This window comes from Oncorhynchus nerka, unplaced genomic scaffold (genome assembly GCF_034236695.1).
Source record: "Oncorhynchus nerka isolate Pitt River unplaced genomic scaffold, Oner_Uvic_2.0 unplaced_scaffold_40___fragment_2___debris, whole genome shotgun sequence".
In the NCBI taxonomy this organism is placed as follows: domain Eukaryota; kingdom Metazoa; phylum Chordata; class Actinopteri; order Salmoniformes; family Salmonidae; genus Oncorhynchus; species Oncorhynchus nerka.
In genome coordinates, this window is record NW_027040326.1 from 100,825 (window position 1) to 126,149 (window position 25,325).

A 25,325-nucleotide genomic window follows, 5' to 3' on the forward strand; every position below is an offset into this window, starting at 1 on the left:
TCCACAGATGAGGGACAGTACGTTTGCTGCAACACACCAAACTGTATTCTGCTACTGTGGGGCTATCTACTCATGAATCTGTAGGCGATATGCTCTCTGGGGCACGTCAACATCGCACGATACTGTAGCCTACGCGCGCGTGCCCCGCTTCGGTCGTGCGCGCCGCCGTTCCTGCGGAATTCAGGGAGCTGTGGTCGGACTCTGAAGACTCCCACCCCACCTAGAGAATAATGAACAACAAATTTGATGCGTGAGTAATCAAAGCTATTTTGAATATTTGGTGGACAATGGGCGCCCCGCTGTCAATGCAAATTCGTTGAGCAATTAGGCCTATGCCTTGCTCGTGGGTTGCTTGGAGAGAAAGAGGTGTGTCCGGTCTGGTCTGCATGCCTTGCAGGGACTGGGGGACACGCGAGTGCTTGTCATGTCTCATCGTAGTTACGCATTTCACATAACAAGATTCATGGTGACAACGAATCAATCGTTTAATAGGGAATGCTTGCCCCTTCTTGCGATAGCCCTTTTAGCGTTGAGGCCCCGCGGGCCGTGGATGAATCCTCGGCTTGCAAGTGGTTGAAAGTCAGGGGCAGGTGCGCGCAGAGTCGGCTAAAACTATCCCCCATGCCCCTGATCACATTTAGTTATTTTAGGAGGGACAGATGGGGAAAGGTTTTTATTTAGCAAATGTTAATACGCTATTCCGCTTGGAAACGTTGACAGCGACAAGCAGCCGTGTGTTATGTGCATATTGGAACCACTGTGGAACCACTCACCAGTGCTACAATGTTGCACATGCTTATAAATGTCAGCACTGCACATTCGACCACATTGCTAGTGAGAGATGTTGACAAGACCCTGTTACTATACACAAATACGAAGCAATGAAAAGCCAATCACTTTCAGCTGTGACCTATAGTATTCACATGTATATAGTGATTGTTACAATGTAATAAATTAGTACATGTACACTGAACAAAAATATAAATGCAACATGCAACAATTGCAACGATTTTACTGAGTTACAGTTGATATAAGGAAATCAGTCAATTGAAATCAATTCATTGGGCCCTATGGATTTGGGAATGCATATGTTGGTCACAGATACCGTAAACATTTTTTAGGGGCGTGAATCAGAAAACCACCATTTGCCTCATGCAGTGCTACAAGTTGCTGGATATTTTCAGGACCTGGAACACACTGTTGTACACGTTGATCCAGAGCACCCCAAACATGCTCAATGGATGACATGTCAGGTGAGTATGCAGGCCGTAGACGGACTGGGACATTTTCAGCTTCTAGGAATTGTGTACAGATCCTTGCGACATAAGGTGAGCAGATGAACGGCACGACAATGGGCCTCAGGATCTATGCATTCAAAATTGCCATCGATAAAATGCAATTGTGTTCGTTGTACGTAGCTTATGCCTATTCATAGCATAATCACACGTCCACCATGGGGCACACGTTGACATCATTAAACCGCTCACCCACACGACACCATACAGTACATGATGTCTGCCATCTGTCCGGTTTGACACCGCGATTCATCCATGAAGAGCACACTTCTTCAGCGTGCCAGTGGCCATCAAAGGTGAGCATTTGCCCACTGAAGTCGGTTATGATGCCGAACTGCAGTCAGGTCAAGACCCTGGTGAGGACGACGAGCACTAAGATGAGCTTCCCTGAGACGGTTTCTGACAGTTTATGCAGAATCTTTTTCAGTTGTGCAAACCCACAGTTTCATCAGCTGTCCAGGTGGCTCTCAGTTGAAGAAGCCGGATGTGGAGGTCCTGGGCTGGCGTGGTTACACGTGGTTTGCAGTTGTGAGGCCGGTTGAACGTACTGCAACATTTTCTACAACAACCGTAGAGTTGAGTAATTATCGTAGAGTAATTGACCTTAAATTCTCTGGCAACAGCTCTGGTGGACATTCCTGCAGTCAGCATGCCAATTGTACGCTCCCTCAAAACTTGAGACATCTGTGGCATTGTGTTGCGTGACAAAACTGCACATTTTAGAGTGGCCTTATATTGTCCCCAGCACAAGGTGCATCAGTGTAATGATCATGCTGTTTAGTCAGCTTCTTGATATGCCACAACTGTCAGGTGGATGGATTATCTTGGAAAAGGAGAAATGCTCACTAACAGGGATGTAAACAAACATTTGAGAGAAAAAAGCTTTTTATGTGTATGGAAAATGTCTGGGGTCTTTTATTTCAGCTCATGAAACATGGGACCAACACTTTACATGTTGCATTTATATTTTTGTTCAATGTCGTAACTAATATTTTACAATAACCTAGTTAGATAAGACTATTCAAAGTGTGTACTCAACAAGGACCTTCATTGTTGTAAGTAATTACAGTTCAATATCATGCTTTGCTTATGTGTATGAGTACAGCATATCTGTGGATGGGATGGATTACTCTTGTCATGATGTCCCATTATATTTTTGCTAAGGTTCTGTACAGTATCTTGTGGTCTTGTTCTCCTCACTGACTAGATATCCCATTTCCTCTCCTCTATATATTCTATCTATCCTGTTTATCCTCCATATATTCTGTCTGTGTACTGTTTATCCTCCATATGTTCTATCTATCCTGTTTATCCTCCATATATTCTATCTATCCTGTTTATCCTCCATATATTCTGTCTGTGTACTGTTTATCCTCCATATATTCTGTCTGTGTACTGTTTATCCTCCATATATTCTATCTATCCTGTTTATCCTCCATATGTTCTGTCTGTGTACTGTTTATCCTCCATATATTCTGTCTGTGTACTGTTTATCCTCCATATATTCTATCTATCCTGTTTATCCTCCATATGTTCTGTCTGTGTACTGTTTATCCTCCATATATTATGTCTGTGTACTGTTTATCCTCCATATATTCTATCTATCCTGTTTATCCTCCATATGTTTATCCTCCATATATTCTATCTATCCTGTTTATCTCCATATATTCTGTCTGTCCTGTTTATCCTCCATATATTCTGTCTGTGTACTGTTTATCCTCCATATATCTATCCTGTTTATCCTCCATAAATTCTGTCACATAAATTCTGTCTGTACATATATTCTATCTATCCTGTTTATCCTCCATATGTTCTATCTATCCTGTTTATCCTCCATATATTCTGTCTGTGTACTGTTTATCCTCCATATATTCTTATCCCTCCATATATTCTGTTTATCCTATGTCTGTGTACTGTTTATCCTCCATATATTATGTCTGTGTACTGTTTATCCTCCATATATTCTATCTATCCTGTTTATCCTCCAAAAATTCTGTCTGTGTACTGTTTATCCTCCATATATTCTATCTATCCTGTTTATCCTCCATATATTCTGTCTGTGTACTGTTTATCCTCCATATATTCTATCTATCCTGTTTATCCTCCATATATTCTATCTATCCTGTTTATCCTCCATATATTCTGTCTGTGTACTGTTTATCCTCCATATGTTCTATCTATCCTGTTTATCCTCCATAAATTCTGTCTGTGTACTGTTTACCCTCCATATATTCTATCTATCCTGTTTATCCTCCATATGTTCTATCTATCCTGTTTATCCTCCATAAATTCTGTCTGTGTACTGTTTATCCTCCATATATTCTGTCTGTGTACTGTTTACCCTCCATATATTCTATCTATCCTGTTTATCCTCCATATGTTCTATATATCCTGTTTATCCTCCATATGTTCTATCTATCCTGTTTATCCTCCATATATTCTGTCTGTGTACTGTTTATCCTCCATGTATTCTGTCTGTGTACTGTTTATCCTCCATATATTCTATCTATCCTGTTTATCCTCCATATATTCTATCTATCCTGTTTATCCTCCATATATTCTGTCTGTGTACTGTTTATCCTCCATATGTTCTGTCTGTGTACTGTTTATCCTCCATATATTATGTCTGTGTACTGTTTATCCTCCATATATTCTATCTATCCTGTTTATCCTCCATATATTCTGTCTGTGTACTGTTTATCCTCCATATATTCTGTCTGTGTACTGTTTATCCTCCATATATTCTATCTATCCTGTTTATCCTCCATATATTCTGTCTGTGTACTGTTTATCCTCCATATATTCTGTCTGTGTACTGTTTATCCTCCATATATTCTATCTATCCTGTTTATCCTCCATATATTCTATCTATCCTGTTTATCCTCCATATATTCTGTCTGTGTACTGTTTATCCTCCATATATTCTATCTATCCTGTTTATCCTCCATATATTCTATCTATCCTGTTTATCCTCCATATGTTCTATCTATCCTGTTTATCCTCCATATATTCTGTCTGTGTACTGTTTATCCTCCATATATTCTGTCTGTGTACTGTTTATCCTCCATATATTATGTCTGTGTACTGTTTATCCTCCATATATTCTATCTATCCTGTTTATCCTCCATATATTCTATCTATCCTGTTTATCCTCCATATATTCTGTCTGTGTACTGTTTATCCTCCATATATTCTATCTATCCTGTTTATCCTCCATATATTCTATCTATCCTGTTTATCCTCCATATGTTCTGTCTGTGTACTGTTTATCCTCCATATATTCTATCTATCCTGTTTATCCTCCATATATTCTGTCTGTGTACTGTTTACCCTCCATATATTCTATCTATCCTGTTTATCCTCCATATGTTCTATCTATCCTGTTTATCCTCCATAAATTCTGTCTGTGTACTGTTTACCCTCCATATATTCTATCTATCCTGTTTATCCTCCATATGTTCTATCTATCCTGTTTATCCTCCATAAATTCTGTCTGTCCTGTTTATCCTGTTTATCCTCCTGTTTATATATTATTCTGTCTGTGTACTGTTTATCCTCCATATATTCTGTCTGTGTACTGTTTATCCTCCATATATTCTATCTATCCTGTTTATCCTCCATATGTTCTATCTATCCTGTTTATCCTCCATATGTTCTATCTATCCTGTTTATCCTCCATATGTTCTATCTATCCTGTTTATCCTCCATATATTCTGCCTGTGTACTGTTTATCCTCCATATATTCTATCTATCCTGTTTATCCTCCATATATTCTATCTATCCTGTTTATCCTCCATATATTCTATCTATCCTGTTTATCCTCCATATATTCTGTCTGTGTACTGTTTATCCACCATATATTCTGTCTGTGTACTGTTTATCCTCCATATATTCTATCTATACTGTTTATCCTCCATATGTTCTGTCTGTGTACTGTTTATCCTCCATATATTCTGTCTGTGTACTGTTTACCCTCCATATATTCTATCTATCCTGTTTATCCTCCATATGTTCTATCTATCCTGTTTATCTTCCATATATTCTGTCTGTGTACTATTTATCCTCCATATATTCTGTCTGTGTACTGTTTACCCTCCATATATTCTATCTATCCTGTTTATCCTCCATATATTCTATCTATCCTGTTTATCCTCCATATATTCTATCTATCCTGTTTATCCTCCATATATTCTGTCTGTGTACTGTTTATCCTCCATATATTCTGTCTGTGTACTGTTTATCCTCCATATATTCGGTCTGTGTACTGTTTATCCTCCATATATTCTGTCTGTGTACTGTTTATCCTCCATATATTCTGTCTGCATTCAGCTTATTATCTCACAAGGTCAAATTCCTGGTATATGTAAGTGCACCTGGCGAATAAAGGCAATTCTGATTTTGATTCTGTGTGTTCAGTCTGAAAGATGATGACAGTGGGGACCACGACCAGGATCAAGGCTCACAGAAAGACTGTGAGAAGGAAAAAAATGACAATGATGAGGACAATGATCAGAACACTGCCAAGAAGAAGGTGTGTGTGTCGCCCAAATATAATGCTACAGTATGTATTGTTTGTTATGCTTTCTAAATTAGATACATTATAGATGTGACGGCTCAGTTTGTTAGAGCCAACGTCGGACTACTGCATTTGGGGCCACGGGGCACCACCCCACAACCCAAAAAATAAAATATATATATATATGTGACTAGAGCTCGACCAATTAATCGGAATGGCCATTTAATTAGGGCCGATTTCAAGTTTTCATAACAATCGGAAATCTGTATTTTTGGGTGCCAATTTTGCCTATTTAAAAAAGAAAAATTGTATACCTTTTATTTAACTCGGCAAGTCAGTTAAGAACACATTCTTATTTTCAATGACGGCCTAGGAACGGTGGGTTAACTGCCTTGTTCAGGGGCAGAACAACAGATTTCCACCTTGTCAGCTCGGGGGATCCAATCTTGCAACCTTACAGTTAACTAGTCCAACGCTCTAACCACCTGATTACATTGCTCTCCACGAGGAGCCTGCCTGTTACGCAAATGCAGTAGAAGCCAAGGTAAGTTGCTAACTAGCATTAAACTTATCTTATAAAAAACAATCAATCAATCATAATCACTAGTTATAACTACACATTGTTGATGATATTACTAGTTTATTTAGCGTGTCCTGCGTTAGGTAACGTTAAAAGGAACCACCAACTTTAATATGTTCTCATGTTCTGAGCAAGGAACTCAAATGTTAGCTTTTTTAAATGGCACATATTGCACTTTTACTTCTCCAACACTTTATTTTTGCATTATTTAAACCAAATGTAACATGTTTCATTATTTATTTGAGGCTAAATGGATTTTTCTTGATGTATTATATTAAGTTAAAATAAGTGTTCATTCAGTATTGTTGTAATTGTCATTATTACAAATAAATTAATAAAAATCCTCCGATTAATCAGCTTTTTTTTGATCCTCCAATAATCGGAATCGGTGTTGAAAAATCTATATGTGACCGACCGGCTCGATTCAGTCTTATGTAGCACAAATTGAAATGGTGTTTTTAACACTGGATAAAAGTATAAACTCAGAGCAAAACAATTGTATATCATACACTACAGTTGAGGAACAATGAAAAGTAATTCTGCTTTGAAAGTTGATAAGCTTGAAAACCCCACTTTTGAGAAAATGTCTCTTGGTACATTTTGGTACACCTACTGGAGAGGTCTTCTTTGTCTACACCCATTCAGCATCGTTCACACCCTCTTAAGCCTTAGCCCCACCCATCTCTTTAAGGAGTCATGTGATGCCATGTGCTATACAGAGTGAGTAAGGTAGTGTACTAAACAACCAAAGATTTCAAGACTAAAGGCTGGTTTAAACTACGTCTATCGTCATGTCTGTAGACAGTTGTCACGGTGACATCATGAATGTTCTATAGTCGTCGGACATCAAACTTGTCATTATGAAAAAGTATAAACACAAAAAACGACAGACTGCATGGTGGTCCAAAATAGCATAACTGGTGTATTTTAACACCAATAAACTCATCTGTTTAAAAATGAATTCAGTATATGTCAATCTAGCAAACCAGGCAACTAAAATAAACTTTCTGAACAATGTTTTGTTTTGTTTCTAGCTTGTTAGCTAGCTAACATTAACCACATCATATAGCTGACGTCTTAGCTTTAGCTAATTTGTATTCATTATTACAGGAAAATAAACTCAACAAGATCATTATTTACACGTTAATGGTGAGCGAATTACAGAAAATAGCTTACGGTTGTGAGTGTGACGAAATATAAGCATGGCATTCATGTTGTTCTTCACATTCCATCTCTGGAAAACACACATCATATCCGGCTCTGCATGATTCAACAAGGAAATGAGCTCCGTCGGGTCTTTTTAAAAATGGCAGGTGGGGAAGCGAAACCTACTGCGTGATAGTGTTAGGGGGAGATAAGCCGTGTGGGGAAATGTTTTTTTTTCACCCGATCTGTCCAACTTATCACCTTTAAAATGTAAATAAAACACTTTGAAGATTTGTGTCAAATTTGAATCAGGATTTTAGGGCTGCGCTAAAGTTATCTTCAGAAGTAAACAGCGGCTGTCACGGCTTTTGAGAGTCACGATGGCTTGCAGTAATGATGCAAAAAATGAATGCATTCAGTTGTACAATTGACTAGGTATCCCCCCTTACCCTGTCACTGTCCATTTCTTGTTTTTAAACGATGAGAGAAGTGCTACACATGGTGGAGAGAGATAGTAAGACAGAAATAGTATCTTTATGCGTGCTGTACGTTACGACATGACACGTCACGATGTAACGGAGGGTCGGTTTTTTTCAACTTTTTTCCAATACTATAGATTGGAACCTTTCCACATTTTGTTACAGCCTGAATTCAAAATCTATTCAAAAATGTTTTTTTCTCACCTATCTGCACACAATACCCGATAATGACAAAGTGAAAACATGTTTTTATACATTTTTGCAAATGTATTGAAAATAACTACATAAATATTGAATTTACATAAGTATTCACACCCTTGAGGCAGTACTTTGTAGAAGCACCTTTGGCAGTGATTACAGTTGTGAGTCTTTCTTGCCCTTAGCAATAATTTTTTTTCCCATTTTTTCATGGTTGAAGTGTACATATGATGAAAATTACAGGCCTCTCATCTTTGAAAGTTTTTTATTTTTTTTATTTCACCTTTATTTAACCAGGTAGGCTAGTTGAGAACAAGTTCTCATTTGCAACTGCGACCTGACCAAGATAAAGCATAGCAGTGTGAACAGACAACACAGAGTTACACATGGAGTAAACAATTAACAAGTCAATAACACAGTAGAAAAAAAGAGAGTCTATATACATTGTGTGCAAAAGGCATGAGGAGGTAGGCGAATAATTACAATTTTGCAGATTAACACTGGAGTGATAAATGATCAGATGGTCATGTACAGGTAGAGAAATAAAAACAGTATGGGGATGAGGTAGGTAAAAATGGGTGGGCTATTTACCGATAGACTATGTACAGCTGCAGCGATCGGTTAGCTGCTCAGATAGCAGATGTTTGAAGTTGGTGAGGGAGATAAGTCTCCAACTTCAGCGATTTTTGCAATTCGTTCCAGTCACAGGCAGCAGAGAACTGGAACGAGAACGATAGGCGGCCAAATGGGGTGTTGGCTTTAGGGATGATCAGTGAGATACACCTGCTGGAGCGCGTGCTGCGGGTGGGTGTTGCCATCGTGATCAGTGAACTGAGATAAGGCGGAGCTTTACCTAGCATGGACTTGTAGATGACCTGGAGCCAGTGGGTCTGGCGACGAATATGTAGCGAGGGCCAGCCGACTAGAGCATACAGGTCGCAGTGGTGGGTGGTATAAGGTGCTTTAGTGACAAAACGGATGGCACTGTGATAAACTGCATCCAGTTTGCTGAGTAGAATGTTGGAAGCTATTTTGTAGATGACATCGCCGAAGTCGAGGATCGGTAGGATAGTCAGTTTTACTAGGGTAAGTATGGCAGCGTGAGTGAAGGAGGCTTTGTTGCGGAATAGAAAGCCGACTCTAGATTTGATTTTCGATTGGAGATGTTTGATATGAGTCTGGAAGGAGAGTTTACAGTCTAGCCAGACACCTAGGTACTTATAGATGGGTCTGGCGACGAATATGTAGCGAGGGCCAGCCGACTAGAGCATACAGGTCGCAGTGGTGGGTGGTATAAGGTGCTTTAGTGACAAAACGGATGGCACTGTGATAAACTGCATCCAGTTTGCTGAGTAGAATGTTGGAAGCTATTTTGTAGATGACATCGCCGAAGTCGAGGATCGGTAGGATAGTCAGTTTTACTAGGGTAAGTATGGCAGCGTGAGTGAAGGAGGCTTTGTTGCGGAATAGAAAGCCGACTCTAGATTTGATTTTCGATTGGAGATGTTTGATATGAGTCTGGAAGGAGAGTTTACAGTCTAGCCAGACACCTAGGTACTTATAGATGTCCACATATTCAAGGTCGGAACCATCCAGGGTGGTGATGCTAGTCAGGCGTGCGGGTGCAGGCAGCGAACGGTTGAAAAGCATGCATTTGGTTTTACTAGCGTTTAAGAGCAGTTGGAGGCCACGGAAGGAGTGTTGTATGACATTGAAGCTCGTTTGGAGGTTAGATAGCACAGTGTCCAAGGACGGGCCGGAAGTATATAGAATGGTGTCGTCTGCGTAGAGGTGGATCAGGGAATCGCCCGCAGCAAGAGCAATATCATTGATATATACAGAGAAAAGAGTTGGCCCGAGAATTGAACCCTGTGGCACCCCCATAGAGACTGCCAGAGGACCGGACAGCATACCCTCCGATTTGACACACTGAACTCTGTCTGCAAAGTAGTTGGTGAACCAGGCACGGCAGTCATCAGAAAAACCGAGGCTACTGAGTCTGCCAATAAGAATATGGTGATTGAAAGAGTCGAAAGCCTTGGCTAGGTCGATGAAGACGACTGCACAGTACTGTCTGACATAAATCCCACAGTACTGTCTTTTATCGATGGCAGTTATGATATCGTTTAGTACCTGAGCGTGGCTGAGGTGCACCCGTGACCGGCTCGGAAACCAGATTGCACAGCGGAGAAGGTACGGTGGGATTCGAGATGGTCAGTGACCTGTTTGTTGACTTGGCTTTCGAAGACCTTAGATAGGCAGGGCAGGATGGATATAGGTCTGTAACAGTTTGGGTCCAGGGTGTCTCCCCCTTTGAAGAGGGGGATGACTGCGGCAGCTTTCCAATCCTTGGGGATCTCAGACGATATGAAAGAGAGGTTGAACAGGCTGGTAATAGGGGTTGCGACAATGGCGGCGGATAGTTTCAGAAATAGAGGGTCCAGATTGTCAAGCCCAGCTGATTTGTACGGGTCCAGGTTTTGCAGCTCTTTCAGAACATCTGCTATCTGGATTTGGGTAAAGGAGAACCTGGAGAGGCTTGGGCGGGTAGCTGCGGGGGGGGCGGAGCTGTTGGCCGAGGTTGGAGTAGCCAGGCGGAAGGCATGGCCAGCCGTTGAGAAATGCTTGTTGAAGTTTTCGATAATCATAATCATACCTAGCCTCAGTGCAGTGGGCAGCTGGGAGGAGGTGCTCTTGTTCTCCATGGACTTCACAGTGTCCCAGAACTTTTTGGAGTTGGAGCTACAGGATGCAAATTTCTGCCTGAAGAAGCTGGCCTTAGCTTTCCTGACTGACTGCGTGTATTGGTTCCTAACTTCCCTGAACAGTTGCATATCGCGGGGACTATTCGATGCTATTGCAGTCCGCCACAGGATGTTTTTGTGCTGGTCGAGGGCAGTCAGGTCTGGAGTGAAGCAAGGGCTATATCTGTTCTTAGTTCTGCATTTTTTGAACGGAGCATGCTTATCTAAAATGGTGAGGAGGTTACTTTTAAATAATGACCAGGCATCCTCAACTGACGGGATGAGGTCAATGTCCTTCCAGGATACCCGGGCCAGGTCGATTAGAAAGGCCTGCTCACAGAAGTGTTTTAGGGAGCATTTGACAGTGATGAGGGGTGGTCGTTTGACTGCGGCTCCGTAGCGGATACAGGCAATGAGGCAGTGATCGCTGAGATCCTGGTTGAAGACAGCGGAGGTGTATTTGGAGGGCCAGTTGGTCAGGATGACGTCTATGAGGGTGCCCTTGTTTACAGATTTAGGGTTGTACCTGGTGGGTGCCTTGATGATTTATGTGAGATTGAGGGCATCTAGCTTAGATTGTAGGACTGCCGGGGTGTTAAGCATATCCCAGTTTAGGTCACCTAACAGAACAAACTCTGAAGCTAGATGGGGGGCGATCAATTCACAAATGGTGTCCAGGGCACAGCTGGGAGCTGAGGGGGGTCGGTAGCAGGCGGCAACAGTGAGAGACTTATTTCTGGAGAGAGTAATTTTTAAAATTAGTAGTTCGAACTGTTTGGGTATGGGCCTGAAAGTATGACATTACTTTGCAGGCTATCTCTGCAACTCCTCCCCCTTTGGCAGTTCTATCTTGACGGAAAATGTTATAGTTGGGTATGGAAATCTCAGAATTTTTGGTGGCCTTCCTGAGCCAGTGGGAGAACTTGCACAATTGGTGGCTGACTAAATACTTTTTTGCCCCACTGTATATATATATATATATTTAATCCATTCTAAATTCAGGCTCTAACACAACAAAATAGAACAAGTTAAGGGGTGAATACTTTCTGAAGGCTGTAAGTGTGAATAAGTGGCACAGTGGTCTAAGGCTCTGCATCTCAGTGCAAGAGGCGTCTCTACAGTCCATGGTTCGAATCCAGGCTGTATCACATCCGGCCGTGATTGGGAGTCCCATAGAGCGGTGCACAATTGTCCCAGTGTCGTCCAGGTTTGGTCGTGGTAGGCCTTCATTGTAAATAAGAATTTGTTCTTAACTGACTTGCCTAGTTAAATAAAGGATAAATTACTTTAGGATAAAAGTGCCTGCTAAATGAGCATATCTTGTCTGTCTCTGCTCTGTTGTTCAGATGGCAGTTCCAGGGGTAGGGGAGCACCCCCTCCAGTATAACTACTCCTTCTGGTACTCCAGACGCACCCCCGGCCGGCCTGCCAGCACCCAGAGCTACGAGTCCAACATCAAACAGATCGGCAGCTTCGCCTCGGTCAGTGCCTTTTGGGAACCATTCTTCTTTGCCTTTCACCTTTGCAGTTTCTAGACTCAGCTGATCTAGTTTAGTATATTTCTTGGGTTCTAGACTAAATCTGTCCTCCGGTCCACCAGGTGGAGCAGTTCTGGCGTTTCTACAGTCACATGATCCGCCCGGGCGATCTGACTGGCCACAGCGACTTCCACCTTTTCAAGGAAGGTATCAAACCCATGTGGGAGGTGGGTAGCAAAGATGGTGGATAAAATGGACTTAAATGTATGTAAATGTAAGTTCACTCAGGCCGTTTACCATTAAACATCTTTTTCAGTTTCTGTCTACTTAAGTGGGTGGCTCTCCCATAGACACCAATGCGATAGCAGCTGGGTCTTGTCTACTTTTCATTGGTGGGAGTGGGATGTCTCGCTTCCTGTATTCCTGTATTCTTTTGATCTATCCTTACCTTTATGAGCTCACTCAGCTGACCTTAGATCAGTCTTCACCTGTTGATACTGTTATACCATTACCAGGGTTGTATTCATTAGGAAACAAGACGGGATCAGGAAGGGACTGCCTAAACTAATAAGGAATGCTCATTTTCCTTTTCAATTGCAGAACATTTTGTTTCGATGTGCCCTAATGAATATGACACATTTGTTTCCTGCCTAATGGCCTTGTCTGTCTTCTCTCTGTGTCTCTCTAGGACGATGCTAATAAGCTAGGTGGGAAGTGGATCATCCGGCTGAGGAAGGGCCTGGCGTCTCGTTGCTGGGAGAATCTGATTCTGGCCATGCTGGGGGAACAGTTCATGGTGGGGGGAGATCTGTGGCGCTGTGGTGTCTGTACGCTTCCAGGTACACACATACATAGAGCCAGACGTGCAAACACACGCACACACACATTCACTGTTCCAGTGTCTATTGTTGCCAACACCATGCTTCCCTCATGTCTTTCCTCCAGGAGGACATCATCTCCATCTGGAACAAGACAGCCAGTGACCAGGCCACCATTACCCGGATCAGAGACACTCTACGTAGGGTCCTCAACCTACCACCCAACACCATTATGGAGTACAAGACACACACCGACAGCATCAAGTAAAAACACACACACACAAACACAGAGCTAATGCCTGAGCTACTAGGCTTTAGCTCAGTAGGCTAACACCGCCTGTGATACCTGGGGGGGTTCTGTCTGTTCTCAGGGCCTGGGAGGACTTCCATGGTCTGGTGAACGCTGTTGGTGGTCGCTAGTCTCTAAAGCTGTGAGTTTCTGCCAAGGGTAGGAGCGGCTATGTCTTAATTCATATTCCTACATGCACACACTGGCTTGCCTCATGTTCTTACCTCTGTTGTGCCTCTGTGCATGGAAATCATGACACTAGTCATGGTCAGTACTATTATTAGTACTGCTGCATTAGTACGCTAGTAGTCAATTATAGGAACTGAGTGTTTCAATAACCTAACTGTCTCTGTTTATGTTTGTCTCTCTCTCTCATATCTCTAGATTTGTGTGTAGTGTCTTTTGGATGAAATCCGGAGGAATAATACCTTTAAGGATCAGTACTGTTTGACATGGCGACAGCGAGGGAGAGATAGGGAGATAAAGAGAGGGAGGGACAGTGGCCTTCCTTTCTATGGCTCATGGAATCTACTGTACGGAACACGGAACCAAGCTGTCGGTTGGTTGGAGCTTTTTTTATCTGCCTGTCAGTCAGAGATGAATGAAACCTCAGTGGATGTATTTTTTTCAAGTGACACTGTCCCTGATCTGCCAACAGAGGGAGACTGTGCGACAAGCATTTGGTGATTTGGCCAATGACTGTTGACGGAATCTTCTTCTAGCAGAATATTAAACCAAACCCTTCCCATAAATAGGTATAGGCAGTATATTCATCATTGTGTAGCACAATCACAGTTCCCTCTGGTAGAGTTTTAAATGTACAGCAGAGAAAATGTATCTGTTTTTTTTAAAACTCTGAAACTTAACAGGGTTGCAGGTGGAAGTTATTTTATTATAGTGCAGTATTTTAACTACAATGCCTCTAGTCATTTAAACTAGAAATATTATGGCGTACAAAAATATATTTCTAGAAAAAGCTATGTCCTTTTGAGAAAATCTATTTACTTAACGAGAATCGAGAACTTGATTCTTTACCTTTGACCAGAAAGTTTTCAACCCAAAGGATGGGGACCATCCTAAAGGGGGACCGTGGGTAACGTGAACCGGCCTCTTTAGAATGGACTGCCTAGCTGCCTATATCACTGTGCCTGGCCTCGAGACGGACCCAACCCAGATGAAACATTCTAAATGCCTTTCAAGATCCCACAGTGAAGATGGACATAACAATACAACTCTAACAACAATGTAATCCGTGACAACATAATCTCTCCAGTGTGGAATGGTGGTAGCCTGGGTGTCAGTCTGTTTCTGCTCTCTTGCCAACTCCTCATGCATTTACATTTACATTTAAGTCATTTAGCAGACGCTCTTATCCAGAGCGACTTACAAAACAGTTTGGCTTGACAATGATCATGGAGTTAGTCAAAATCACCAACAGATCTGGGACCAGGCTAGAATGGTGGCCCTGCTGTGATATTTTCCCCGGGGTAGAAGGAGTCCCTGAACACTGACCTGGAATCAGCTCATCTGACCCCCCTCACCATTTAGTGCTACAGAACAGAAACTGGTCCCAGGCCAGAGCTTGGGGCTCCTTCTATCTTCTCCCCCCTGATGAAATACTGCCCAGGATTGGATGGGTGGTGCTGGAAAAAGGGTGTCTTGTCAAAACGAGGAAAGTACTGTCTGATGGATATACACCTGATGGATTATAGCAATAAATGTTGATTATGCATCTGCTGCTAACCAATGGCTTCAGTGTTCTATTCTGTGATGTCACCGGTGGCGTATGTTGGATGAGGAAAACGTATCTTTCCAAACAAAGATAGTTTGAACTGATTGTCAGTCAGTCAAATTGTTGTGATGGGAGCATAAGCCAATGCAAGGTATCTATTAAGATTTATTGGATGTATCTCTTCTACTAGGACAACTAAATGAGAACTAAATAAAGGAAAGGAGGCCATGCCATGCAGGCTAGTACATCTTTGGTGTCGCTAACATTTGCACCCCTCCCCCAAACAACTGTCCATGTGTTCAATCTCTGATGATGCTGCGGCGTGGCATCGGACGAAGCTGTGAAACTCGCCGATGGTCATTTGGCTTCTGCAGTTCTCACGGTCCACTTTTGATTACCTACATTTTCTCATCTCTGATTGTCTGGTGCCGGTTCAGCTCATCTCAAAGAACATATAATTCTAAAGAGAGAGAGGGAGAGAATGAGAGAGAGATGGAAGGATCAATGTAGGGAGTACAGAGTTTGTCAGTTTCACAATGTATTCATTGATTCCCACAGTATTTTATCTGGGGGGAGTTTTGTGGGAGAGTTTTTCTTCGTGCTTACCAGTAGGAACGTGGCCGCCAGCAGAAGAAGTTTGGTCTGTGATGTCATATCCTGTGGAACTGCAGGATTGAGACATTTTAGGAGGAGAGGGGGTTTTGCCGTGTTCTTGAACAGTAGATATTTCTATTTGTTTTGAAGGTAAAGCTATTAAGCCAAGGTTTAACTATATGGCTTCGGGTGTAAATGAAGGATAACTCACCCTCTAACCCAAAGTATTCATGATCCATGTTGCACTCTTCGTTAAACCCAGGCCATTTCTTCCATATGGAGCCAATTTTCTCACCGATGGCTGAGACCACCTGATGTTTGTCAAAGAGATAAAAATGCATACAGTAGAACGGAAGTGATGAAACAGATATTTGAATATGGCAAAAATTACCTAATGAAATAATTATTCTAAAATGAATTAAATAATATGATAACCAACCAAATATCTGCCGACCAATCAAAGTCAATCAGATAATGGGTGGTAATGACCTGGAATTCTTGGTTAGAGAGGCATCGGTAGGGGCAGCATGATCCCTGGATTCTTATAGTGGAGGTTCCATCGGAATCACACACTTCCAGGAGAGGGGTGAACATACTCCATCTGTTAACAGGTACAACTGGTGAACACACACACCTCCCTCCATACACACAACCCCTCCTGCACCCACTCACAGACGCTGATAAGAGACCAATCCTGGGTGGGGATTGTTCTTGTTGTTTTGTATTTCCTAGCGTGGGTTGATTGGTTGCATGGTCGGTTGGATGATTAAGGTTTCAGCTGGTCAGTTTTCTATTGCATTACACCACTGAGACCATTTTCCACTTGGTGTCATAAGAGGTCTAGCGGGGTGACCCCTCCATACTGTAGAATAGAGATACAACACAGATCTCATTTAAACTTCTACTTTGCTCTGAGCTCTGTTAATTAGATACAGTGATTCTGGTGGCCTTGTCTGCAAGCTCTACTAAATGAACACACAAAGGAGACCTCTTCTAGCCCTAGAGAAATACTTGGGAGAGAGAGGGAAAGAGAGGGGTTGGGCATTTCATAGAGAGCGAGGGAAAGAGAGATGGAACGCAAGAGAGAGTTTGGGCATTTCAGAGAGAGCGAAATAGAGGAAACGATGGAGAGGGGGTGGGCATTTGGTCAAAAATAACTAGGCCTACAGTCTTTTCCATTTTTTCCACTAAATTAGCCACCATTTTGATTGAGTGGTGTGGAAACGGTGATGTAATGAGGGAAAACAAGAGGCGCAGCCGCTGTTTTTCCGAGTAGGAATGTGTCAGAGTGGGCGCAACTGGTCGAAGGAAGTCAGGTGCAGGAGAGCAGAGATGAGTGAACACTTTAAATCAGGCAGAGGAAAACAGCCAGACGCAACTGCGTCACAACTCTGGCCCAAGGAAAAAGCGGTAGCGCACAAAATCACACAACATGGTAGAAAATAACAAAACCACGGGTTAACAATACCCGGCGCAAAACCCAGCCTGTAGCGTCACACACATAACGAACAAACAAAACCACACACAGATATGGAGGGAACAGAGGATAATATACACGTATGGTAATGAGGGGATGTAAACCAGGTGTGCTGGAAAACAAGACAAAACAAATGGAAAATGAAATGGAGATGTCCGGTGACGTCGATCGTCGAACACCGCCCGAACAAGGAGAGGGACCGACTTCGGTGGGAGTCGTGACAGAATGAATCCACATTCCTCCCCACCCAGGACACCAGCAACCCAGGTTATCCATCCAGACAGCTGTGCTATGTGCTAACTCCCCCCAGTTTAGCCTCCCTGGAGACTGGGCGGGAGTGAGGAGAGAGGAGCACCACCCATTCTATTTACAGTCCTGGGTCGTATTCAAAAAGAGGAAACAGTCTGAAATGGAGGGACTATCTGAACATTAACAAACACTCTTTTCGTTGTCCGTTGCACAGCGTTTTGATTCTGGAGTGAGTGGGGGTAGGGATAAATGTGAGAAATATTCTGGGAGAGAGGTAAGAGGTTGATTTCAGAATAGACCTACCGCTGTCGTACGCTCCCTATGAGCTGCCGTTGGGGGGTGTAGACCCTCATTTCCATCAAGCAGCAGCCAAGGCAGCACGCGTCCACCCTGAGGGGTCTTTCAAACAGGAAGACCTGGCGGGCCTGGCGGTCAAAACCTTGTAAGGAGCAGGACCGGGCCGGACCGCAGCACTGCAGACACATACAGGAGCTCTCTGAGAAAGAGAAACACAGAGGGCCCAGTTTGAATAATGAAATGGTAACTAGAAAAATGTCCATCCCAGGTGGGCAATAAAATTATATTCTATAGATACTATTCTATGGCCACAGCTCTGTCTGTCTGCAGACACATTCAGGATCTATACGTGTAATGGCTGTATGTTACTGTTAGTATTGTACCTTCTACAGCCACAAAGAGCTGCTCACTGCTGTCCCCGGTGGCAATGCTGTAGGTCCTGCGGGACACACATTGTGGACCTGGAATACAGCAGCATGACATGACCAGGTCAGAGGGACTATCACTAATACACACATCATACCGTGTCTGATAGAATCCATAGGCAAATTGTTAGCAGAAAATCATTCTTTAATCTGATGTAACTGTATATTTCACACATGAAGTTGCACTAACCTTGCAGCTCTGGCCTGGCTGTGATACGTAGTTGGCTGACTGCGTCCAGGAGAGCCAGACCCTCCTGTCCACCCACACCATTCAACCACTGCTCCCCTGCTATCTCTGGCCCTCCAGAAGCCCTGGGCCTCATGTGGCCATTCTCCCCTTTACCCCCCGGACCTCCAGGGCCTAGGCCCTGATGCTGGTCCTCTGAGCCCAGGTCAGGTGCCCCGTGGTGGGGTATGGAGCCAGGCAAACCCTGGGGATTGGTAGAGAGCCTCCTTTGACTGTGGAAGGCTCTGAAGAGCCTCTCGATGTGCTTCTCTCTCTCCAGACCGCCGAAGGGAAGGGGCTGGGTGGTCACTGCTGACATAGTCTGGGACTGGATGCAGGAAGTAATGACAGGAAGTACTGTTCAAGGTTGGGGATAATTTATATATATGAATAGAGGACTCTGCGCACACAGACGCCAAAATGGGACAGATACAAAGTTTAAAAAAGAGTCCTCTATCATTCTCTATGGGTCAATTACATTTGAATCCCAGTCTATTCTCAATTCAGTAAGTACACTGAAATTCCAATTGTCATCAATGCTCTTCAATGAGGAAATATTGGAATTGGGTTTACTTTCAGAATTGACTGGAATTGAGATGGAATTGTCTATCACTCACTTTATCACAATATTAACCCCAATAATCTGCAAATTAGATCAGAACAATCCAAAGGATTAGACCCCAAAATTAACACAAAAAAAACAAACGTCTCTAAACATGTGTCTGCCTCCACAGTCAACACCTCCCTGGCACTAGGACTCACCTCTCTGAAGATGGAGTGGGGAAGCAACACTGCCTCCACAGTCAACACCTCCCTAGCACTAGGACTCACCTCTCTGAAGACGGAGTGGGGAAGCAACACTGCCTCCACAGTCAACACATCCCTGGCACTAGGACTCACCTCTCTGAAGATGGAGTGGGGAAGCAACACTGCCTCCACAGTCAACACATCCCTGGCACTAGGACTCACCTCTCTGAAGACGGAGTGGGGAAGCAACACTGCCTCCACAGTCAACACATCCCTGGCACTAGGACAATCTCACCTCTCTGAAGACAGAGTGAGGAAGCAACACTGCTTCCACAGTCAACACATCCCTGGCACTAGGACAATCTCACCTCTCTGAAGACAGAGTGGGGAAGCAACACAGTGGCTCCTGGCTCTTTCATATTCACGTCACAGCATCACTGAAACCACTACATCCATCTCCTATTGAAAACCTGTCACAATCTACAATACCTCTGGTTCAGACACTCAACTCTATGGTAATATACCACTGTGGATTCATATTTGATGACACTTTAAGTTGCTCTTTACACTTCGTGTTTCTCAAACCTATGTAGTTACACCGTAGTTACTCTAGTAACAACATTTTATTAAGGTATTGCTTCTGTTGCTACTTGAGTAATTAGTGTAACTACAGAGGTATTAGAGCCATTTAGCATGTATCTAACCCATGTCTGAAACCTACTGCACATAGTCTGACTCCAGGGACTCACAGCAAAGTGTAGCACATTGCACAGTTGTTACACAGTCGTGGTGACACTGTTTGAAAGCCCTGTGTATTCCGCTACAGAAGCAACAAGTGTTCAACACAGCAAAGTGTAGCACATTGCACAGTTGTTCCTTACACAGTCGTGGTGACACTCTGTTTGGAAGCCCTGTGTATTCCGCTCCAGAAGCAACAAGTGTTCAACACAGCAAAGTGTAGCACATTGCACAGTTGTTCCTTACACAGTCGTGGTGACACTCTGTTTGGAAGCCCTGTGTATTCCGCTCCAGAAGCAACAAGTGTTCAACACAGCAAAGTGTAGCACATTGCACAGTTGTTCCTTACACAGTCGTGGTGACACTCTGTTTGGAAGCCCTGTGTATTCCGCTCCAGAAGCAACAAGTGTTCAACACAGCAAAGTGTAGCACATTGCACAGTTGTTCCTTACACAGTCGTGGTGACACTCTGTTTGGAAGCCCTGTGTATTCCGCTCCAGAAGCAACAAGTGTTCAACGCTGTTCAATGGAGTGAGATCAACTCTTTCTCCTCATATGGTAAAAAAATAAATACAAAATCCTCCACAACATTATTTTCATGAGAAGTTACATAACAGCAAAGTATGTAGTGTTGGTGGTTAACAATTAATATAGATGGAAGTAAGTATGTTTTTTAAACAAATGTTGCCATTTGTCAAGCTCTTACCGTCTAAGGTCTACTCCCTGGTATCTCTTGATTGAAGTAAGTGTCTAGCAGGCAAGCATCTGGGTTTTTTAAAAAAAGGGATGGGTGAAGTAGGCTTATATCTAACATTCTAGTGGGTGTGTGTATGTGTGTGTGTTTGCGAGGAGTGTTATGGAGGGGGGTTCTCAACCCACTGGTCTCTCTGACTCTGTCTCGCCCCGTCCAGTTTCCATCCCAACCAGCCGGATTTTTCTTTTGTTGGGCCAGAAAGGCACCACTCACCCATGTAATTGAGATCCTGCTTCTGGGAGAGGGGGTGGGTGAGGGGGGCAGGAGAGAATCGGGGGATGGCTGTGTGGGAGAGAGCGTATAGGGAGACACCCCCCATCTCTCTCCATGCCTCCTGAATTTGTACAACCCAAATGTGATTGGTTGGCATTTGGTTATGATGAATGGCATTGATCCTTACATGGAGGTTTGGCTGATTTCTAGAAATGATGTTGAATGTGTGAACAAAAAGTTGTTATACCATGACCTTTAATAAGAAAAAGTTAATATTTGAACAAAAAACACTATGTTCAACACCCTAGATTTCAAGTAAAATAAAAATCATTAAGTCAACCATTTTATAAAAAACATGAAGAATGATGGTTGCCTTAAAGTACATATTTCTTTTTATTTAACCAGGTAGGCCAATTGGCAAAAGAGGTATTGTAGCCCAAGAATGAACTGGTATGCTTTGTCGGCTAGCGGGGAGATGGGCCAAGCTCGAGGCTAGCTCAAGGCTAACTGGTGCTTGCTTCGGGACAGAGGCATTAGCCACTCGGTTGCAGCTAGCTGCGATGATCCAGTGTAATGGTCCAGAGCTTGCGGCAGGAATCCGGCGATGTGGTAGAGAAAAGCAGTCCGATATGCTCTGGGTTGATATCGCGCTGTGCAAACTGGCAGGAATTGACCAAACTAAGGCTGGCTGGTGTCCGAGCTAAAGGTGAAGACCGCTAGCAGTGGCTAACAATGACTAATAGCTAGTTAGCTGGCTAGCTGCCGATGGAGGTTCCGGTAATAAAGTATAAAAATAGCAGATCCGTACCACATTGGGTGAGGCGGGTTACAGGAAAGTATATTTAGTTCGTAGATGGAAAGTGAGATGAAGATATATACGGAAAAACCCCAGAAGAAACAGACTATTTACATGGGACAAGACAAACACATGACTGCTGCGCCATCTTGGAATTGTTACCAGTGTGATAAAAATGTTGCATATTACTCCGTGGTAATATCTCTGTTTAAAAACACCTTCAACCATTGCTCTGAATCACACATATCATGCTTCTAGCATATAAGGCATCAGTGCCTATGGTCAAGCCCTCTGTACACAGCACAGGTATCTACTGCCAAAACCCTTCTCATCTCAGTGAATGAGCAAACTCATAGCCTGCAAAACCTGTGACAGACCCACATGGTTTAGTTTCAGTCTCAGACCCCCAGTGCATACATAACCATAGATCTTTCAAAGCATTCTCTAGCCACACAAACCGGTGCTAAACCCCATTCATTACATGCCTCCTTGTTTATGTATATGTCATGCCCTTTCATATAGTGTTACCCCAGTAGATTTGCTCCAGTTTCATTCCTAGAGGGATTGTTATTCCCTAAAGGAGGAAGGCACTTCCAATGGTACCCATGAGGAACGACAGCGCCATGGTGATGAAGCACACCCTGTCAATCACCCGTCCAACCAGGAACCACATCTTCTGGCACAAAATAGTAGCCGTGCATCACCCAGGTGGGTGCAACACTTTGGGGAGACTCACACTCTAAGTAATTTTGTTGCTGGGCACTCTCAGCGGTATGTTTGTAGGATGCCAAACACTGGCGCACCTCCGGTGAAGCCTAGGCCAGGCTGGCCCCCAATTCTTGGGTCGTACCCCCCTCCAGACCGATATCTAGGGTCAAATGTCAAACAGAGAGCTATAGTGATAAGAAATCAACCGATACATATTGTTTGAAATGTTCTTGCTGCTAAAATGGAACATGTAACATTTTACATGACACTGTCCTTATTAATGTGTCATTATTCCTGTCAGTACAGTGCAACAGGTATTGTAGGTACTCATTGTCAGGGGAGGACTGAAACAATCATTCAGGCACGGAATTTGACTCCATCCCAGGCCACCCTGTTCACACAAACCACTAGACCGCTAATTTCGTAGGCTAACCCTATTTGTTGATGTAACTGGGAAGAAAGTTATTCACATGACAAAATACAAACATTTGGGGCTGACCAACATGTAGCCTCTCTGAACACTGAGTTCTCAAGGTATGCTATGGCTATGGGTGCACCCTCAAACACTCTCTAGGAATACACCAATCATAGCACATACAAATGTACAAGGCTAGACACACAAAACTATTAGCCTACACTTTTTTTAAAAGACAAGGAGATAATACAGAGTTAGCTCAAATGTTCAAATGATTATCTTCATATTCAAGCATCAAGCATATCAAAAGTATCACACATTCACTGAACATGAACATAAGCTACAACAAGTATAATACAAAAGTCGAAAAAGCACTCCTCTACAATTTTTTTTAGATTACAATGTTCACTAACTGGTGTCCATAAAGTAAACAGTACACAATACACACATCTATACACTGAGTCAATGAAATTGAACATTGGCTACATAACTGCAAGTATAATACGAAAGTCCAAAAAACATGCCTTAGAACAAAATCTTTAACTCACAGCAACTTTTATTTCACCTTTGTCAGCCTGTTAAGGAAGAGTCATAGCATAGCTACGAGTAACCATTAAGTAATTACCACTACCAGTAGGCAGAGCAGAAACTCACTGCTCTCTGCCATCTTGTCAATGATGTCAGCTTTGTCAAGTCCCATAAGGATCTCCTTCTCTGTTGCCATCAAAAGGATGCTTCAAGGTTCTCTTGAGTAAGGGAGGTTCTTAGGCGGTTCTTCGCGAATGTCAGGGTGGAGAAGGTCCTCTCGCAAGCCACCTGAGTGATGGATAGGGGAACTTGTAGCCCAAAATAATTATGTGATACGCATCCGTGAGCAGGAGAAGATAGCAACATATCGGGCAGTTTTTACATGTGGAACAACTTCTGCTCACCAACTCCACCTTTTCATCAGGATCCTCAAAGCCCTCCCCTCAAAGCCTTCCCCTGATTCATCACTGGCAGCCCTGGTGTTGTACTCCTCCAATGCTGACTGTTTCAGTCTTTCCCACTGTTGTGCTGATCAGTTCAGCCTGCAATGCCTCAACAGGGGCGTGTTCATCAAATAACAGTAAGCATTTGCTGAGCTCCTTCATGGCTGTCTTTGTAAGGCCCTTTTCTCTGATCTCAGGAAATGGATTGGGATTCATGCAGGAGACATCTGCAAACAGAGCTGCATTTGCTGCATATCGGCGGTGAATACATTCAACAACAGTGTCCAGTACCACATTGTGGATCTTGATTTTGTAATCCATGTCTGCATTAAGCAATGGGCTCGTCTTCTGCCAACTCACCTGGTTTTCTCTTATTTTTCCTGTTGTTCTCTTCTCTGAGAGAGCAGTCTGAGCTTCGGCATCACAGTCCTGCTGCTCCTCCAGAATGCCATTGGCTCACTCAACAAAGTCGTCTGCTGCCCTCTTCACACCCTCAATGTCTCGGGCAGACTTTCTCAGGTTATCCTCCGATCCCGTCACCAAGTGTTGTGCTGTTACGATATCCATGCCACTTGTTTGCAAGTATTTAGAGAGATGGGGACTTCTGCTCAAAAATCCTGAGAAAAACCTCAGCTGTGAGTATGGTTTCATACTTTAGGAGAGCATCCTTGTACCCTTTAGGAGAGCATCCTTGTACCCTTTAGGAGAGCATCCTTGTACGCTTTAGGAGAGCATCCTTGTACCCTTGGGCCTTGCTTCGGATGGCAGGTTTTATGGTCACATCCTGCTCAATTCTTTCCATAGTGATGACCACATCCGCATAAAGGGAACGGTCAGGCTTTGCAAAGCTTCCAAATACTTTCCTCAAGGCCTCGTCTTTGGCCCACCAGCATGTTTCACCAATTACATCAAGCCGTCTGTGTCTCCTGTCCTCACATCTTGGAATACATTGGGAATGACTTTTTGAGCGGTTTGTTTTGGGTGGTAATGCTGGTACTAATGGTGCTAATGATCTTTGTCATTTCCTGTGCTGTGTCACACAGGCTACTGTGTTACGTTCATGGATGTATCATGGTTACGTTACTGTAGCCTGTTTCACTGTACAGTGGATGTGCACTTTCTCCAGCTTATGTGGCATGAGTCATGACCGAGTCCTGGCAAGTCCATAGTCTAGGTTTACTATTTTTTACTAGTTGAAACATATTGCCTTCAATGTCATATTTTGATCGCTATGTTGCACTCATTGCTATGATGTAATTCCTGAAGACGTAAGACGTGCAAACTGTTTAGCCTACCGGCCGCTGTGTCACCATTATTAGCTAGGCTACTTAGCTAGCCATGCTGGGTGTTGTGTGTGTGTATCAGTGTGTGTGTTTTTGACTGACCTGGTCCCTTACTGGCGAACATGTCGCTTATTTTGCAGCATTTAGCTGCGTCTGT

General features: G+C 43.2%; 2 protein-coding genes across 3 annotated transcripts; one reads left to right on the forward strand and one right to left on the reverse strand.

Annotated features, from left to right (window-relative positions):
- The first annotated feature begins 148 nt into the window (after nucleotides 1-148).
- On the forward strand, nucleotides 149-15,286 carry eif4e2 (eukaryotic translation initiation factor 4E family member 2). The gene is given in 9 exon segments (XM_029623238.2): nucleotides 149-250; nucleotides 5,712-5,826; nucleotides 12,305-12,439; nucleotides 12,559-12,663; nucleotides 13,125-13,237; nucleotides 13,239-13,275; nucleotides 13,382-13,518; nucleotides 13,626-13,702; nucleotides 13,928-15,286. Coding segments are annotated over 8 exon segments (711 nt in total). The 5' UTR covers nucleotides 149-230; the 3' UTR covers nucleotides 13,675-13,702; nucleotides 13,928-15,286.
- On the reverse strand, nucleotides 13,956-20,830 carry LOC115102856 (phospholipid scramblase 1). 2 transcript variants are annotated; one of them, XM_029623237.2, is made up of 8 exons: nucleotides 20,735-20,830; nucleotides 18,508-18,865; nucleotides 18,276-18,353; nucleotides 17,899-18,091; nucleotides 16,359-16,470; nucleotides 16,081-16,180; nucleotides 15,882-15,940; nucleotides 13,956-15,735 (listed from the first exon to the last, which is right to left on the reverse strand). In XM_029623237.2, exons 2-8 carry the CDS (start codon nucleotides 18,860-18,862, stop codon nucleotides 15,709-15,711), a joined length of 924 nt encoding a protein of 307 aa, XP_029479097.1. In that variant the 5' UTR covers nucleotides 18,863-18,865; nucleotides 20,735-20,830; the 3' UTR covers nucleotides 13,956-15,708. The 2 variants fall into 2 exon arrangements, with proteins under 2 accessions (XP_029479097.1, XP_029479096.1); XM_029623236.2 differs by having other exon boundaries at nucleotides 18,508-18,871.
- Between the last annotated feature and the right edge of the window lie 4,495 nt (nucleotides 20,831-25,325).

Bases quoted from the DNA above. Each gene is read 5' to 3' on its own strand.
- LOC115102856 (XM_029623237.2), bottom strand. From the start codon at position 18,862: ATGTCAGCAGTGACCACCCAGCCCCTTCCCTTCGGCGGTCTGGAGAGA. The intron at 16,471-17,898 runs GTAGGTCTATTC...ACCTGTTAACAG, and splicing joins ATAGGGAGCGTACGACAGCG to ATGGAGTATGTTCACCCCTC. The intron at 15,736-15,881 runs GTAAGCACGAAG...CTCTCTCTTTAG, and splicing joins TGGCGGCCACGTTCCTACTG to AATTATATGTTCTTTGAGAT.